The sequence below is a fragment of the Pan troglodytes genome, chromosome X, assembly GCF_028858775.2.
Source record: "Pan troglodytes isolate AG18354 chromosome X, NHGRI_mPanTro3-v2.0_pri, whole genome shotgun sequence".
Taxonomy (NCBI): Eukaryota; Metazoa; Chordata; class Mammalia; order Primates; family Hominidae; genus Pan; species Pan troglodytes.
Genome location: NC_072421.2, coordinates 127,674,270 through 127,692,886, shown reverse-complemented (window position 1 = coordinate 127,692,886; position 18,617 = coordinate 127,674,270). Strand labels below are relative to the sequence as shown.

Genomic DNA, 18,617 nt, shown 5'->3' with positions numbered 1-18,617 from the left:
TTTTAAAATAAATATAATTTTATAGATATTTTGAACAGAGGCCACTCCAGCTCATCTTCAAAAGGAATAAAGAGTGAGCCACACAGTCCAGGTACAGTATTACTGTAGTATTTCAATTTTAAAGTTAAAAATTTTGATATAATTGGTTGTATAGAAATATATTCAATATGTTGTATAATTTTAAAATACAGGTATTCCTAAAATATTCAGGACTGCAAGTCAACGCTGCAGAGACCCACCATCGACTCCAGTGGCTGCCTCGCCTAGATTTCATCTTGTATCTAAATCTTCACAAAGCTCTGTTACTGTTGAGAATGCATCTAAACCTGTAAGTGTTTATAAAATTACACAATTAATTCAGGGACACATTGGCTATTATAATACTGAGTTAAAATTGTGATCTGTCAGCCGGGCACAGTGGCTCACGCCTGTAATCTTTGGTACTTTGGGAGGCCAAGGCAGGCAGATCGCTTGAGCCCAGGAGTTCGAGACCAGCCTGGCCAACATGGCAAGACCACATCTCTACAAAAATACAAAAAATTAGCTGGGCATAGTGGTGCACCACCTGTAAGTCCCAGCTACTCGGGAGGCTGAGATGGGAGGATTGCTTGAGCCCTGGAGGTCAAGGCTGCAGTGAGCCAAGATCATACCACTGCATTCCAGCCTGGGTGAGAGGGTGAGATCCTGATTCAAGAAAAAAACAAAAGCCAACACAAACAAACCCCAAAAATTGTGAACTATCATAGCTAGTTACCATTTCAGTAGAAAAATAATCCCCATCTTTATGATATAACTCAACCAAAACCCAAAATAATAACTGCAGGAATTGTCCAACATATTAATAAATCAGCTAATATGCTTAAATACAGTATTGAAAACTATACTATCTAAATATGAGTGAAAAAGTATGATCAGGTTGGGCATAGTGGCTTACACCTGTAATCCTAGCACTTTGGGAGGCTGAGGGAGGTGGACTGCTTGAGCTCAGTAGTTCGAGATCAGCCTGAGCAACATGGTGAAACCCTGTCTCTATTTAATAAAAAAAATAAAGGCTGGGCGCAATGGCTCATGCCTGTAATCCCAGCACTTTGGGAGGCCGAGGTGGGTGGATCACCTGAGGTCAGGAGTTCAAGACCAGTCTGGCAAACGTGGTGAAACCCCGTCTCTACTAAAAAAAAAAAAAAAAAATTAGCCAGGCGTGTTGGCGCATGCCTGTAGTCCCAGCTGTTTGGGAGTCTGAGGCAGGAGAATTGCTTAAACCTGGGAGGCAGAGGTTGCAGTGAGCCGAGATCGCACAACTGCACTCCAACCCAGGCAACAGAGTGAGACTCCATCTCAAAAAGACAACAACAAAATAAAAAATTAAAATGTATCGCAACATGAATAATGCATAATGGCAACATTTTTAAGTTAATAAACTGAAACAAGTGTTCTTAAATTGGAAAGAGTGTTCTGAAGTCATTATTGCTTATTCTGAAATCATACTTTCATAGTTTAGCTTTAAAAACTTTTAATAAAAGTAATAGATAATGATAATACTTAACATTTACTGGCCTGTTAATATGTACAAGTCTTTGTGCTAATCTTATTTAATTCTTATGGCATCTTTATGAGGTAGGCACAATTTTTATTTATTTTATTTTTTTTGAGACGGTGTCTTGCTCTGTCTCCCAGGTGGGAGTGCAGTCATGTGATCTCAGCTCTCTGCAACCTCTGCCTCCCAAGTTCAAGAGATTCTCCTACCTCAGCCTCCCGAGTAGCTGGTATTACAGGCACGCACCACCACACCCAGTTAATTTTTGTATTTTTAGTAGAGACAGGGTTTCACCATGGTGGCCAGGCTAGTCTCGAACTCCTGACCTCAGGTGATCTGCCACCCCCCCCCCCCCCGGCTTCCCAAAGTGTGGAATTACAGACGTGAGCCACCACGCCCAGCTGAGATGGGCACTATTATTATTACCATTTTATAGTTGAGGAAACTCAGGCTCAGAGAGGATAAATGATTCACTCAAGGACACACAGCTGGTAAATGATGGATCTGGTATTTCAATCCAGGTTAACCCAGAATTTTAAACATGTGTATACACACATCCATTTATACATTTAAGCATATACTTTATTTATTTAGAGACAGGGTCTTGCTCTGTCACGCACTCTGGAATGCAGTAGCATGATCATAGCTCACTGCAGCCTCCAACTCCTGGGCTCAAGCGATCCTTCCACTTAGCCTCCTAAGTAGCTGGGACTACAGGCGTGCACCACCATGCCCAGCTAATTTGGCTTTTAATTTTTTTTAGAGATGGGGCTCTCACTGTGTTGCCCGGGCTGGTCTTGAACTCCTGGCCTCAAGCTATCCTCCATCTCAGCCTCCCAAAGTGTTGGGATTACAGGCGTGAGCCACTGCACTCAGCCCCATTAAGTATGTACTTTTTAAATGGAAGCATTGCCTTAGAGCAGTGGTGTACCCTTACGGTTCCCTAAGTCTCTTTCAGGGATCTGTGGGATTAAAACTATTGTCGTAGACATTTGTGCTCTTCACTGTGTTGACATTGTAAAACTCTCCAAGTGACTGTAATGTGCAGCCAGAGTTGAGAATGACAGACAGATATTCTCGAATGAATTGAGAATCCTACATAAGGAAATTTTATTTAAAAATTTAAATCTATTTCATTATCTGTATCTCAGTTCTTTCAGGCAGGGAAGGAGAGTATTATTATTATCTCTTTCAAAGTGAGTATTATTATTATCTCTTTTAAAGATATAGCTTAAGGACACAGGCTTTGTAATCAGGCGGACCTTAGTTCTGATTCCAGCTCCTTCATCTGTAACAGGCTGGGTTGTACTGGGAACCTTAACTACGAGAAATTTTAGTTTACCTATTTATAAAATGTGAGATAATATTAGGTCTTTATTCATACTGTTATGACAACTATTAATAAAATACATGTACTGTGAAAGAGGCAAGTACATTTTAAATACATAATTATTAGTGGCTCTTATTTCAGTTGGAAAGGTAAATAACTTGAAGCTCAGAAGTGGCTTGCCCAAGGTAACATAGTTAAATAAATGGACAGGTCTTCTGAATCTCAGCCTGTTGCCTAGTCTGCCTTACTGTTACATTTGTTATCTTTCTGAAATATTTTATGAGACATAAGAAATTCCCAATTGGAGAATTATTTAACAGGTTGTTTGTTGAATAATGTGTCTGCTTTCTGAAATTGTGGTACTTAATTTATCAGAGATGTCACCTCAGAAAAGGTTGAAAGTGTTACCTTTATTCAGAGGAACTTCTGTTAACTATTTTTGGAAATTGCAAATGGATATTTTCCACTTTTAAACTTTTAAATAAAAAATATTTAGAGAAAATATTTACTTTGTGGTAAGATTGCACTTGGTTACAATTAAGTCATAGTCTAAAACCTAATCATCTCTCAAAGTGTAAGCACAAAACAAGCAAGCAAAATCTTTATATCCTCATTATAAAAGTATCGTGTAAGGAGGGATAGGTTAGAAAAGAGACAGGGAAGAATATATACTGTATTTTGATTTTCGTTTTCTGTAGATGGTTAGGGTGACATTAGAGTATATCAGTCAGGGGACCATATTAATATATATTTGATATCTATTCCTCATTTTTCACTGAACATTGTACTGGGAACATTGTTCTTTGTCATTGGGTATTTCCCAAAAACATGATGTTATGTGATAGTATCATTTAATTTATTTAGTCATTTCTTTATTGTTATACATACAGGTTTTCAATTTTTGCTATTATAAATCATTCTTCATTAAACATTTTCATTTCTTTAGCATAGATTCTTAGAAATGGAGTAATTGGAATAATTGGACCAAAGAATATGAACTTTTTTTAAAAAGCCCTTGATATAGATACTGCTAAAATTTCCTTGCAGAAAAGTTGTTCCAAAATATAACCTCTACTTTGCCCGTAATATTATTTTTAAATTTTAACATTTTATTTCAAACTAATTTTAGATTTACAGAAAAATTACAAAAATAATGCAGAGTTCCCATATACTCCTCACCCAGTAGATGCTAATTTTGGCAGAGACTAATAATTACCTTTGTGTTTTATACCACATTAGTAATTGAGTTATTAAGATTCTTTATAGTATTGACATACAGCTAAATTTATCTCTATAAAAGTTTATGAAACAAAATAATTGTAAATTTTTACAGGATTTTACAAAGAATTCACAAGTTGGATCGGATAATTCTTCAATTTTACTGTTTGACTCGACCCAGGAATCACTATCACCATCCCAAGACATACCAGCAATTTTTAGAGAAGGTTTGGTTTAGCACTCTTTCATAAAAATTATAAAAAGAGACTTGTCGAATATACATATGGAATTGAATTTCTGTTTTGAAGCCCATACCTTCATGTTAAGTTTTTCATATATTATAACATGGAATAGAGCTAATCATTCCTGAATGCCTTTCTTGGGTGATATAGAAAATTGTATTTAGTGATAGAATGTTTTATTTATTTCTATTAAGTTGGCTAGCACATATTCTTTGCACTCTTTTTCACTTGGAACCAGCCATGGACTGAACAATCTTAATATAATTTCTGTGAGTCAAGGAAGTCCCCTGATGCCTTAAATACTCTGCGAAAACAAGTAGTAATTATTTGGAAGACACTTAATATGAGAAAACGTGCATGGTTATAGTTGATTTCTCAATATGCTAATGTCTTTCTATTCAAATAAATGATGTGGATATGATAGTTAAATATGATTATAGAGTAGTATTGTAAAATGAACGAACTAAAGAAACAGTGATTTCCACATGGTAAGTACTCAGTAAATATACTTTGAAGTAATAATGGAAATTTTCCAATTGAAGTGTTACAGTTCTTTGATGTCCACCATAACAAAGTTCTTCATTAACCTAAAATAGTATGCCAATAAAGGAATTTTGTCTCATTGAAAAATTCCCTATAATCAAAGCAATTACTGTTCTCTATATTACCTAGTTTGATATGTTTCACTAAATGGAAAGAGGAACACAATTTTTTTGCATATGTAATTATTTACCCATAAATTAGTATATAACCTTTACCAAACCAAAACAAAAAAATTATAGTCATATGAATGCCAAAAATATTTTCCCATTTTTATATTACTTGGTTTGATATTCACCTATCTAGGTGTCACTTATCTAGATAGTAAAATAGCCAAGAACCGAAACAAACAGGGAGATAAAACAGTTGTTTTAACTCGGGTTTTGCAAAGCACATGATCTTTATTCATGGAAAAAGTCTGAATTCTTGAAGCTTCCAAAGGGTAAAGACAGTGACTCCTACTCTCTCTCTAAGATTAATACAGCAGAGAGTGGAACTTTGTCCTGAATAGTAAATAGGATTATAGTTGATTGGGAAGGTACAGGTTTAAGCCTTTATTCTAAAGATTTTTGTGGCTTTTATCAAGTCATCTAACCTCTTTATACCTCAGTTTTCTCACATTATTAAAATACTTTCATTTTTCTCACATAAAGCATTTATTCTCCAGACCTGAAATGAGCCAGCCATTTGGATATTAAATGTTAATTCTTGCTCTCTTTATCTCAGGGCTTCTTTGAGGCCCAAATAAAATAAGTGGAAAGTGAAAAATGCATTATCAGTTTTAAAGGATTTGACAATAAACAGTTGTTAGAATGATAATCATGCATGATAATATGTGCTATATGTTCAGAAGCATGATTAATGGACTCCTGTCTAAGATGATCATGGAGAGTTCTTAGAGAAAGTTGGATTTGAACTTGATTTTGAAGAATGAGGATAGGATTTTTATTAGCACAGATAAGAAGAGTTGAGGTAGGGAACACCGCAAGCCAAACACAACACAAATAAGTAAGCTATAAGGGTCAGAATTTAAAACTATTGAGCTCAGGTTGATTTTATTTAACTTAGATTCATCATGCTTAAAATAAGCATATATTAAAACAGTCTGTTATCCAGCTGGTTATATAATCAGTTGCCTAGTCCAAAGTACTAGCACTCATTGGTTGTTAAAGTAACCTAAGCATCTCAGAAAAAATGTTAGTGATTACACAAAAATTAGTCTTAGGTGCCTTCAATATAGCTGGCAGTAATTATGTGCTTTGAGGATGGAAAAAATCATTTCTGTTTAAGGAAAAAATCATTTTTATCTCAAAGAATGAAACACAGATTTAACAGAGGAACCCATTAATGTAATACTTACTTTCCTGGCATATATCTACTCTACTGCTTCTCCTATTAATGTACAGTTGTGAGCTTTTAAAACACGACATGCAGTTTTAGAACCCTTATCACAAAGTACAATCGTATATTATTTTCAAAAATCACTTTTGCTGGGTCTGGTTATAGCCTAAATAGCCCCACATGTCTTGGGAATGCCCTGAATTATATAATCCTTTGGTCTTTAAGGTTGGTGGCTCTCAAACTCAGAACTATCTTTAGCAATGAAATTCTTACTCAGATAAAATTTATGCAGAAATTAATAAAACGTAAAAGCAGAGTTTCTTTATCTGACATACCCATTACATTTTCTAAGATAGACCCATTGGATTAAGGGGAACATACTTTGAAAGTCATTATACTAACTCTAAACCTTTTCATATGAATGAGTGAGGTATTATCATTCAACATTAGTTGTTTCTACTTTGTATATAGGGAGTAAACAAGATAATTTAAACCACCTGTTAGGTTGTTCGGTGGAAAAAGAACCAACTTGAATTTTCCATTACACATCTTAAGTTTTTTAAAAAACATTTAAAAATGTTTCTCTAAACGTTTGGAATAAATTTTTTAAATATTTTACAAACTCAAATGTATTTAAGCATCTAAATATAAGTTGATGTGTAGAAACTTAGAGTATTCCCTGTGCTATAAATTTTATTTATTTTATTTAGCTTGGAATTTTTTGGTCTAACTTTTTTCATGATACCTGTTTGTTTTCTTTATTTGAAAGCATTTTTAGAATTTGGGTATATATTTTGTGAAGTAAAGATATGTAGTTCATAGTAGTAGCTGTTAGTGCAATTTCTGCTTGCTCATATAAATTTTAATCATTCTTTATTGTCATTTGTATGATATGCTTATTAAATTATATTACCTTTAACTTAGTTCCAAACTGTTTTTGCTCAGTTTTAAATGTAAAGCCATTTTGGTAGCAGTTTTACATCAGCAATATTCCATACTGAAATATTTACAAATATCTTTCTCACTATTTAAATCTTTGTAGGTATGAAAAATACTTCATATGTGTTAAAACATCCTTCTACTTCTAAAGTAAACAGTGTTACTCCAAAAAAACCAAAGACCAGTGAAGATGTTCCTCAGATAAATCCCCCCACTTCATTGCCTTTAACTGGCTCTCCTCCAGTGACATCCTCCAAAGTTATGCTGTCAAAAGGTAAACATGAAATCTGACATGTAAAAAAAAAGTATTATTTATATATACGTTTTAGAAATTGTGATGAATTTTAAAACCATTATTAGTGGTCATTTAAGGTTTTAAAAAGATGGATTTGAGTCTTAAAAGTTCTTAATTTATTGTAGGTACAAATACCTCACCTCCATATGATGCTGGAGCAGATTACCTAAGAGCTTGTCCAAAGTGCAATGTTCAGTTCAATCTTTTGGATCCTTTGAAATACCACATGAAGGTAAAACTTTTTTCAAAGTTCAATTGTTAAAAATGTTTTATAGATCCTTGAAAATATTGAAAATTGATATACAGTAAATGCTGGTTTATCCAGATATTTAGAGAAGAAACCTCGTATTGGCATTTCCATGTAACTTAAGTTAAAATTGATATTCACAATGATTATATAAGATTTTAAAATCCTTTCCAATGATGAAATTTTTAAAATAAAGTTATGGATAGAACTGGAAGCCATTATGTTAAGTGAAATAAGCCAAGCATAGAAAGACAAATGGACGTTGTCACTCATATGTGAGAGCTAAAAAAGTTGATCTCATAGAGGTAGAGAGTAGAACAATAGTTGCCAGAGGCTGGGAAGGGTATGTGTGGAGGGGTAGGAGAAGAGGAAGAGAGGTTGGTTATTATGCACAAATATACAGTTAGATAGAAGGAATAAGTTGTAATGTTTGGTGCAAAGTAGAGTGAAAAATAGCTAGGAGAGAGCACTTAGAATATTGCCAACGCAGAGACATGGTAAATACTCGAGGTAATGGATACCTCAGACATCCTGATTTGATCATTACATATTCTGTGCACTTAAAATATCACATGTACCCCATAATAATTTATAAACATTATGTATCAATTTAAATTTTTTAATTAAGTTCATATGCAGTACAGTGTATGCATATTGTATTTTATTTTTACTTATTTATTTATTTGAGACAGAGTCTTGCTCTGTCACCCAGGCTGGAGTACAGTGGCACAATCTTGGCTCCCTGCAACATTTGCCTCTCCAGTTCAGGCGATTCTCCTGCCTCAGCCTCCCGCGTAGCTGGGATTACACATAGCACCACCATGCCTGGCTAATTTTTGTATTTTTAGTAGAGACGGGGTTTTGCCATGTTGGCCAGACTGGTCTCGAACTCCTGGCATCAAGTGGATCCACTGGCCTCAGCCTCACAAAGTGCTGGGATTACAGGTGTGAGCCACTGCGCCTGGCCTGCATTTTAATTTTAAATGAAAATAATGTACAAATTGCAATATTTTATTGACTAAATTATGACATTCTTCAAACTTCCTGTAAAGCAGGTGTTTTATTAGGTGCTTAATCTTTTGTGTAAAGTGAAAGCTCCTTTTGTTTACCTTATTTTTTGCCCATGGTGACATATCCATGTCGCATTACCCTGTGAAAACCTTACTTTTGCCCGTGGTGACTTAATGCATGTCACATTACCCTATGAAAACCTTAGTCTTACATTTTAATTTTCAACACTCAGAAATAAACTTCTAATGATGGAGCATTTCATATGAAATGATAGTTTTAACTCAATCCATAATATAGTTTATATAGTTATAAATGAATTCTAGCTTTCTATTAATATAGGAAGCTCTTTGAAATTAGGTTTTAGGTAATTTTCACAGTACTAATGGAGTATGGGATTAAGGTAACACGCCACTTAAAATATTTTAGTAGATATTACAGTATTCTGTTATGTGTGTATAAAGATAGTCTGTATTCTCTTTGCATGCCCAGTGTAAATAACAGGAAGGGGCAAAGGAGGCAAGAAAAAAGTCAGTGTTGATTATATGTGGGAAAGAAGTGATGAGAAGAGTGCAAAGCAAAGAAGCAACTTAGAAAAAGGAATTGTTCACTATTTCACAGATTGGCAAATTTTTATTAAAATTCGGCATTTTACAAAAAAGGAATTCTAAAATTGCAAATACAAACATCTTTACTCTGACGCAAAACTGTATTAGAGTCTTTGGCTGTTTTCACCTCCCTGAGTGTGTTTGGGAAAGGGGAATCCAAGTCTCACATTACCACTGTTTCCCTTGATATCTTCCAATGCTGTTTCATGGTGTTGCTCTTTAGGACATAGATGTATCCATCTCTTACGATTCATTGTGGGTGCACCCTTTAGCATTTTTATAGTGTCCTTTTTGTCTGTTCAGTGCTTTTTGTTTGATATCAGGCTCACAACCCTTGCTTGCTTATTGTTTCCACCTGCCTGTTATATTCTTTGCTTATCCTTTTACTTTCAACCCTCCCAAATCACTTTGTTTTTGTTCTTTCTTGCTTTCACCAGAGTTTTTTCTTTTGTGATCCTATATGAAAACTTCTTTTCTTTTAGAAGTTGAGTTAAACCCATGTATATTCATTGGTAGGATAAATTTAACTGGTCTGATAGGTTTAATTGGTCTTAGTTTTGTCACAATGCTTTGTTATGCTTTCTTTGTCCTTTTTTTTTTTTTTAAATGTCTTTCACTTTGTGATTTTAGGAAAGTTTTTCTTTTGTTTTCCACCCTTGTTTTAGTGTGTAGTCTTGTCTTTATTTAACACTTTATTTAGTATTTATTTAGTATGTAGTCTTGTCTTTATTTAACACTTTATTGAGGTATGATTGACCTATAAAAATCTGTATTTAATGTATACAGCTCGATGAGTTTGGAGCTAAGTGTACATCCATGAAAACATTACAATTTGTGTCATAAACATAACCATCACCTTCAAAAGTTTCCTCCTACCCTCTTTATTATTATTACCTTTTTGTGATATGAACACAATAGAAAATCTATGCTTTTAGCAAATCTTTTTTTTTTTTTTTTTGAGACAGAGTTTCACTCTTGTTGCCCAGGCTAGAGTGCAATGGTGTAATCTCGGCTGACCACAACCGCAACCTCCACCTCCCGGGTTCAAGCAATTCTCCTGCCTCAGCTTTCTGAGTAACCGGGATTACAGGCATGCACCACCACACCCAGCTAATTTTGTATTTTTAGTAGAGATGGGGTTTCTCCATGTTGGTCAGGCTGGTCTCGAACTCCCAACCTCAGGTGATCCGCCCACCTTGGCCTCCCAAAGTGCTGGGATTACAGGCATGAGCCACTGCACCTGGCCAAATTTTTTAAAGTATGTAATACAGTATTGTTAACTATATGCGCTATTCTATATAGTAGATCTCTAGGACTTATTCATCTTGAATAACTGAACCTACGTACCTTTTGACTAATACCTTCCCATTTTCCCCTCCCTCTAGCCCCTGGCAATCACAATTCTACTCTCTGCATCTATGAGTTTGACTATTTTAGATTCCTCATATAACAGAAATCATGTAATATTTGTCTGTCTGTGACTGTCTTATTTTCTTTAGCATGTTTTCCAAATCCATACATGTTGGTGCAAATAAGATTTCTTCCTGTTTTTATGGCTGAATAATATTTCATTTGTGTGTGTGTGTGTGTGTGTGTGTGTGTATATACGACATCCTCCTCATCCATTTGTATATTAATAGACATTTAGATTGCTTTCATGTCTTGGCTATTATGAATAACCCTGCAATGAAGTCTACCTACATGGGAGTACAGATGTCTCATTGGGATTCCGATTTCAATTCCTTTGGGCATATATACAGAAGTAGGATTACTGGATCATATGGTAGTTCTATTTTTAACTTTTTGAGAAACCTCCCATGTCTTCCATAGCGACTGCACCAATAACATTCCCATCAGCAGTGTAAAATGGTTCCCGTTTTTCCACATTCTTATCAACACTTATCTTTTGTCTTTTTGATATAGCTGTTCTAATAGGTGTAAGGTGATAGCTCATTGTAGTTTTGGTTTGCATTTTCCTAATGATTAGCAATGTTGAGCACCTTTGCACATACGTGTTGGCTACTCATAAGTCGTCTTTTGTCTATTCAATTCCTTGTGCCCATTTTTAAATTAGTGTATTTGGTTTTTTGCTATTGAGTTGTAGGAATTTCTCATATATTTTGGATTTTAACCCTTTCTCAGATAGTTTCTCCTATTTTTTTATCCAGTTATTCTTAGAGAATTCTTCTAGATAAATTCTACAACTGTAAAATATATACAATAAATAAATTAGTTTCATCTCATTGGATAAAAAAGGCTTATATATGAAAGTATTCCACATTAGGATCAGTTTATATGATGTCTTGATTTCCCCTTCAGATATTTAGGCATTCTAGATAGAATATGTTGAGATATTCAAAATGTAACTGATGCTTTTTTGTGTCCCACACATTTTCTAGCATGGTAAGTCTGGAGAATGGCAGTTTAGCTGTGCTCAAAGTCTAGTTCCAACCAGGCTTCACTTAAATATTACTGTGTTATTTGATAATCAAGCTTATACATAATGGCATGTAAAACTACCTTTTAAGCTTTTTTTTTTTTTTGAGACGGAGTCTTGCTCTGTCACCCGGGCTGGAGTGCAGTGGCGCGACCTCAGCTCACTTCAACCTCCGCCTTACGGGTTCAAGCAATTCTTCTGCCTCAGCCTCCTGAGTAGCTGGGACTACAGACACGTGCCACCACGCCCGGCTAATTTTTTTGTATTTTTAATAGAGACGGGGTTTCACCATATTGGCCAGGCTGGTCTCGAACTCCTGACCTCGTGATCCGCCTGCCTCAGCCTCCCAAAGTGCTGGGATTATAGGCATGAGCCACCACACCCAGCCTAAGCTATTTTTTTTTTTTAATTATTGTACGTTCAGGGGTACATGTGCAAGTTTGTTAACAAGGGTATATTGCATGATGCTGAGGTTTGGACTTCTACTGATCCTGTCACCCAAATAGTGAACATAGTACCCAATAGGAAGTTTTTCAGCCCCTGCCTTCCTCCCTCCCTCCCAACTTTTGGAGACCTCAGTGTAGTTTCCATCTTTATGTCTGTGTATACCCAATGTTTAGCTTCCACTTACAAGCTTCCACTTATAAGTGAGAACATAAGATATTTAGTTTTTTGTTTCTGTGTTAATTCATTTAGGATAATCGCCTCCAGCTGCATCCATGTTGCTGCAAAGGACGTTATTTCATTCTTTTTTATGGCTGTGTAGTATTCCATAGTGTATGTGTACCACATTTTCTTTATCCAGTCCACTGTTGATGGGCACCTAGGTTGATTCCATGTCTTCGCTATTGTGAATAGTGCTGCAATGAACATACAAGTGTAGGTGTCTTTTTGGTAGAACGATTAATTTTCCAGTGAGTATATACCCAGTGATGAGATTGCTGGGTCAAATGGTAGTTCCATTTTTAGTTCTTTGAGAATCTCCAAACTGTTTCTGCAGTGGCTCAACTAATTTACATTCCTACCAGTGGTGTATAAGCATGTAAGCTGTATCTTGACACAGATATGAAATGGGTGATTTTGGGCCAAGAAAAATATTATTAAATATTTACATCTAAAAAGAAAAATTGCAAGGAAAAAATATTAGATATATAAACATCCCCTGATCTTAAGGTTTTCAATTTGTTTTTGAAGTTATTCCTTTATTAAGATAGTAGGTGTTTATTGTTTGAATTTTTTAAGAATATGTAAAAATGGAAGCCACAATTTTGGTGAGTATCTTTCTAGATACATTGCCAAGCGTAGTTTTATATCATCTGACCTTAGATGTGTAAACACAATCATTTTTTGGTATCTAATCTTTAAAAGAGCTATAGACAAGGCTCATATTTTTTTCCTCTTTCAGCGTTGTTGTCCAGACATGATAACTAAATTTTTGGGAGTAATTGTTAAATCAGAACGTCCATGTGATGAAGACAAGACTGATTCAGAGACAGGAAGGTTGATCATGTTAGTCAATGAGTTTTATTATGGAAGGCATGAAGGAGTCACTGAGAAAGAGCCAAAGACTTACACAACCTTTAAATGCTTCAGTTGCTCGAAAGTTCTTAAAAATAATATTAGGTATGTAAATATTTATTTTTATTTCTGTTTGAAAGTTGGGATATGACAGATAAGAATATAGTATCTTTACATTGCTCTGCCATCCTCGGTAATTAATTCTAATACTTTCTACTAAGAACAGTGGCAGATTATCATGTTGAAAAGCTTTTGTTTCTTCTTGTATTTTGAGAGTTTGACTCCAGGATCCACCTAGTTGTTTTGTTTTCAGATAGCTTAAGAAAAGACAAAATGTATTTTAATTTAGGGGAAAACTACTTCTTTTCCCTACATTTATTACTGAACTAGGCGGTTTCATGAGAAACTTATATTTTCTAGCTGACTTTGAATCTTACTTTTCTTCATGTCACAAGAAGAACCCTATGCAGCATGACCTCCTCCATACTAACCTTATTTAAAGCTCAAATTTTTCCATTTTAAAATAAATTGCAGGCGTTTACCAAAACCAAAGAGAAGTGTTTTGGAGGTGTGAAAAAAGATAAAAACCCAAACCTTCACAATGATTGCTATGTAGGTTGATGACATTATCACTTTGTTTCAAGATTATTTTCTTTAGTGATTCATAATAATTGTAAGTAGTTGACCCAGTCTTAAAACTGTTGTTTACATTGAATAACTTTACTTTGAAATTCAGCAAAAAGTTTTAGTAAGCCCTTTGAAAATGGTATGTCCATTTATATTGTACTCTCTGCCATTGAACATCATAGTTCCTTCTCTTCAGAAGCCTTTTAGAGAAGCTAAAATAGCAGAAGGTAAAACTGAAAAATAGACAGTGCTACAAAGGGCACAGCCTGCTAAGAAAAATGAATAGTTTGTGCTAACAGTAAGCCAGTATAATTAGATAAAACAAAAGGTTCTTGTAATTATAGTCATTAAAATTGCTATTGCATGCATTTAGAAACCAAGACACAAATAAAAATATACCAGCAGTTTGTCTTTTGAGCAGCTGAAACCTTCAAAGCTTTCAAAGATTTGTCTCTTCACTGTAGCTGCTTTTGGTGGTAGGGTTTCCATCCTTTCAGTATTTTATTTTAAAATGTAAATAGTATTTCATGTATGGAAAAGAAGCCTGCTATTTTTCTTTGCTAAAAAAAATTTTAAATCTAAAATAATGATATAGTGTTACAGCAAATTAGTGATGTTTCATACTACTACATTAATGGATTATTTTAGAAACAAAGATAAAAAAACCTTACTGAGCCACTTAATGAAAGTAAATTATTTAAAGTACACACTTTCTAGAGGGCTTTCAGGCCTTGGAGATGTTATTTTGAGTCATAGAATTACATTTTAAAAATTTATTTTCAGAGACTTATTTGTGAGGTTTTTCTTTGGTTATAAGTCTGAATTTTTGCTCTTACTGGCAAATTGTTTGTAGGTTTATGAACCACATGAAACATCACTTGGAACTTGAGAAGCAGAACAGTGAAAGCTGGGAAAACCACACCACCTGCCAGCACTGTTACCGGCAATATCCCACACCCTTCCAACTGCAGTGCCACATTGAGAGTACACACACTCCCCATGAGTTTTCTAGTAAGTGAAAGTTTATTTGGAATCCTGAATATTGTTGACTTTGATCATCCGAACTGTGAGGAAACCTTAAAAATTCTGACAGAAAAAAATAAGAAGTAGACTTTGTCATATGAGGGCAAAATTGAAAAAAAAAAATCATAACTTTTATAAACCTAGATGAAATGTGTTCTAAAGCCAGGTGTGATGGTGCATGCCTATACGCCCAGCTACTGAGGAGGCTGAGGCAGGAGGATCACTTGAGCCCATGAGTTCAGTACTATAGAATGCTATGATCAATTGCACCTGTGAATAGCCACTGCACTCCAGCCTGGGCAACATAGTAAGACCCTGCCTCTACAAAAAAAAAAAAAAAAAAAGTAGAAGAAAAAAATTGTTAAAATTGAAGTCCCTTGGTCGGGCGCAGTGGCTCATTCCTGTAATCCCAGCACTCTGGGAAGCTGAGGTGGGTTGATCACCTGAGGTCGGGAGTTAGAGACCAGCCTGACTAACATGGAGAAACCCCATCTGTACTAAAAATACAAAATTAGCCAGGCAAGGTGGTGCACGCCTGTAATCCCAGCTACTTGGGAGACTGAGGCAGGAGAATCACTTGAACCCAGGAGGCAGAGGTTGCGGTGAGCCGAGATGGCACCATTGCACCCCAGCCTGGGCAACAAGAGCGAGACTCCATCTCAAAAAAATAAAATAAAATAAAATAATTGAAATCTTTCTTATAAATAATTCATTAGTGGAAACTTCCTTGGCACATGCATTGGTGTAGGGGACTAAATTAGAACACCCAGATTCCATGGTTTTCAAATTTGAAGTTAATTGTCTTGATTTACACTTTAGACAAAAGTTAACTACAATGTTAAGATTTAGAGTCTGAGACGCGGACAAATTTGGTTCAGATTCCAACTTTGCCTCTTACTACAGCTGTGAGATCTCAAGCAAGTTACTTAATTTTTCTGTGCTTCTGGTTCCTCATCTGAAAAATAGGAATAAAAATAACAGTACCTTCCTCAGTGATGTTACGAGAATTAAATAAGCTAATATATCCTTGGAACAGCATTACAGAGTCAACAGCTATAGAATTGTTAGAACCACATCACTGTTACTTCTACTATTATTATTACTTGTTGTGGATGTACAAAATGAATCTTTTTTTATATACATCCTTAAATGGTATAATGTGTTTTTTTCCACTTTCAGCTATTTGCAAAATCTGTGAATTATCATTTGAAACAGAGCATATTCTTTTACAACATATGAAGGACACCCATAAACCTGGTGAAATGCCATATGTTTGCCAGGTACACACACATTTTATTGTGTAGTTAAGTGTTTGTTTAATTTTCATGTGCCATGAAATAGTATTGTTCTTTTGATTTTTTAAAGCCATTTAAATAAAATTAGTTACTATGCTAAAATTGAAGACCCTCTTCATTAGTGGAAACCCCCTTGGGTTTGACTCATGCATTGTAAGTAAAGGGGTGGAGTAGATTTTGCCTGTGGGTTGTAGTTTGCTGACCTCTGTGCTAGATGAGGAAATGCCCTACTAGAGAAAGACAAATATGTGGGTTATCATATAGGGAAAATTATAGATATGCTAGAGAAATAGGAAAATCTCTTAGTTATAGAAAACCAAATTAAATGCTTTGGGATCAGTGTTCCAGAATTTGAAGTGGCTTCCAGTAACGAGGAAGTGAGATGAAGATAAATTGACACTGGCATAGCATGGATGCTATTTAAAATCTAAAGAAGAGAATACTCTGTTTTATATAGCAGGAAAAACTTTTTAGAACAAGATTTGGCAGAGGTTGAAAATTCACATCAAGATAGGGGGTGGTAGATTTGAAAAGAAGAGAGTCTTACTGTGTTTTGGAATATATGCCTAAACTTTGAAAGATATCTTTCAAAGATTATCTTTATTACTTGCAGTAATATGATTCTTGGTTGTATAGGCAGCAGAGCTGGACTAGTAGTACATGTTCTTCCAAACAGATGACCCGTTATTGCTACTTTGATTGTAATTGCAAGAAGTTATAAAATATCAAGTTAAACTAAGCCTTCTTTATATTTCTAGGTTTGCCAGTTTAGATCATCAACATTTTCTGATGTAGAAGCTCATTTTAGAGCAGCCCATGAAAACACTAAGAACTTGCTATGTCCATTTTGCCTCAAAGTTAGTAAAATGGCAACCCCCTACATGAATCATTACATGAAGCATCAGGTGAGATTAAGCAGTTCTTATTTGTTCATGTTGTCTTAGTGAAAAGATGTAGATCTATATGTATAGATCTATAGCTACATCTATATCTATCTATAACGTAGAACATTGGTTAGATTTGTTCTGGACAGAAAGCAAAGTTGTTCTGAATGACACAATTAATTTATAATTTATGCTGAATAACTTGTGAAACTTTCACTTATTTTCCTTGCTTGCTTTCTGGTGACACTGAGAATCATAAATAGTCAAAGTTCTGAAAGATAGCTAGAAATAGGAACCCCAAAGTGGAGGAAAAAACAGAAGATTCATGAAATATTTAGGTTAGATATTTCAGGACCTAAGGGTGGTGGGACTGGGAATGACTTTGAAGGTGCTTATCAAGAGCAGGAAAAAGAATAAGTTTGAATGGAGGAACATAAGATTAAGGACTCATAACCTTGTATTTTCCTCTTTCTCTTGAAATCTTATTTCTACTTTCTAGCCCACTTTTTATTATGAGACATGTGGTTGTCGTCAGTGACCCAGAATTGACTTTTGTAGCAGCCAGTAACAAAGGAAACAGCAAGAACACTTATGACCAGATATGTGAACTATACTAGAGAACTATATTTAGGTTATAACTTACTTACTTTGTGACTTTTGCCAGTTCTGCTATATAATTTCTGGGATACCAGTATTGATGCTTGCATCTTTCCCTTGAATTCTGATTTTATGCTTACTGATTCTTTTCCTCAATTCGAGCATCCTGTGGGCTGAAAACTTTGATGAAACAGTGGGCGCCTATTCTTGAGTGTTTGAAACAGCAATAGTGCCTTTGCCAAAATCAGAAGTCAACGGATTTACTAAGTCTGGTCATGTAATCAAGTTTTGCCTCCTCACTGATCAGCTCATTACATTTTCGTAGTATTGATTGCATTGTCTCGGCAAGTTCATTCAGTACTGGCACTAACGTCGCCCTTGAATGTAGTCATTGGATGATCATGAAATCAACTTATAGTTGTTAATTGGAAAAAAAGTCATAAAAATAGAATTTCCAAACACATTCAGATTACCTGTGTTATGACTTGGATGGTATCAGTGTCTTTTTTTTTTTTTCTTTTATCCTGGTAGGCCATCTCACCCTTAAAAACCTTTGGCAAAATCTTTCTAGGGTTTCCACCAACAGTGTTCACTCAGATGTTAATAAGTGTTCCCCTCTTAACTTGTTCCTGGTAAAAGAAATTTAGTGAATGGCTGGATTTACGAAATTCATAGAGGTGTTTTTTGTTTATTTTTAACAACAAGACTTTTCAGAGCTTTTAATATGCTAATACTGTAAATCTCTAAGCAAGGGACATAGTGTGTAATAGTCCTCAAACATTTTTAACCTTTGAGCCCTTTATTTGCACAATACCTATTAACATTTCTTGAGGTATAGAGTTTGGGAAACACTATTCTTGGTGGTCTGTATTTCATTTTTTGGCCTTCAATTTTGAAAAGAAGAATGGAACATAAAGCAGTATCTCTGACTGTC

The 18,617-nt window shown here is 35.0% G+C and overlaps 1 protein-coding gene across 4 annotated transcripts in view; it reads left to right on the top strand.

Annotated features, from left to right (window-relative positions):
- The window catches only part of ZNF280C (zinc finger protein 280C), a 65,983-nt gene that overhangs the window by 24,834 nt on the left and 22,532 nt on the right, over positions 1–18,617 (top strand). For 2 of the 4 annotated variants that reach the window (XM_016943894.3, XM_016943893.3), the window contains exons 4-12: positions 26–91; positions 192–328; positions 4,198–4,309; positions 7,248–7,418; positions 7,565–7,671; positions 13,145–13,362; positions 14,738–14,895; positions 16,087–16,187; positions 16,961–17,107. In XM_016943894.3, coding sequence (XP_016799383.1) covers positions 26–91; positions 192–328; positions 4,198–4,309; positions 7,248–7,418; positions 7,565–7,671; positions 13,145–13,362; positions 14,738–14,895; positions 16,087–16,187; positions 16,961–17,107 — 1,217 coding nt within the window. The remainder of the gene's footprint in view (positions 1–25; positions 92–191; positions 329–4,197; positions 4,310–7,247; positions 7,419–7,564; positions 7,672–13,144; positions 13,363–14,737; positions 14,896–16,086; positions 16,188–16,960; positions 17,108–18,617) is intronic. The other 2 variants (XM_063804881.1, XM_016943896.3) reach the window with 1 other exon arrangement.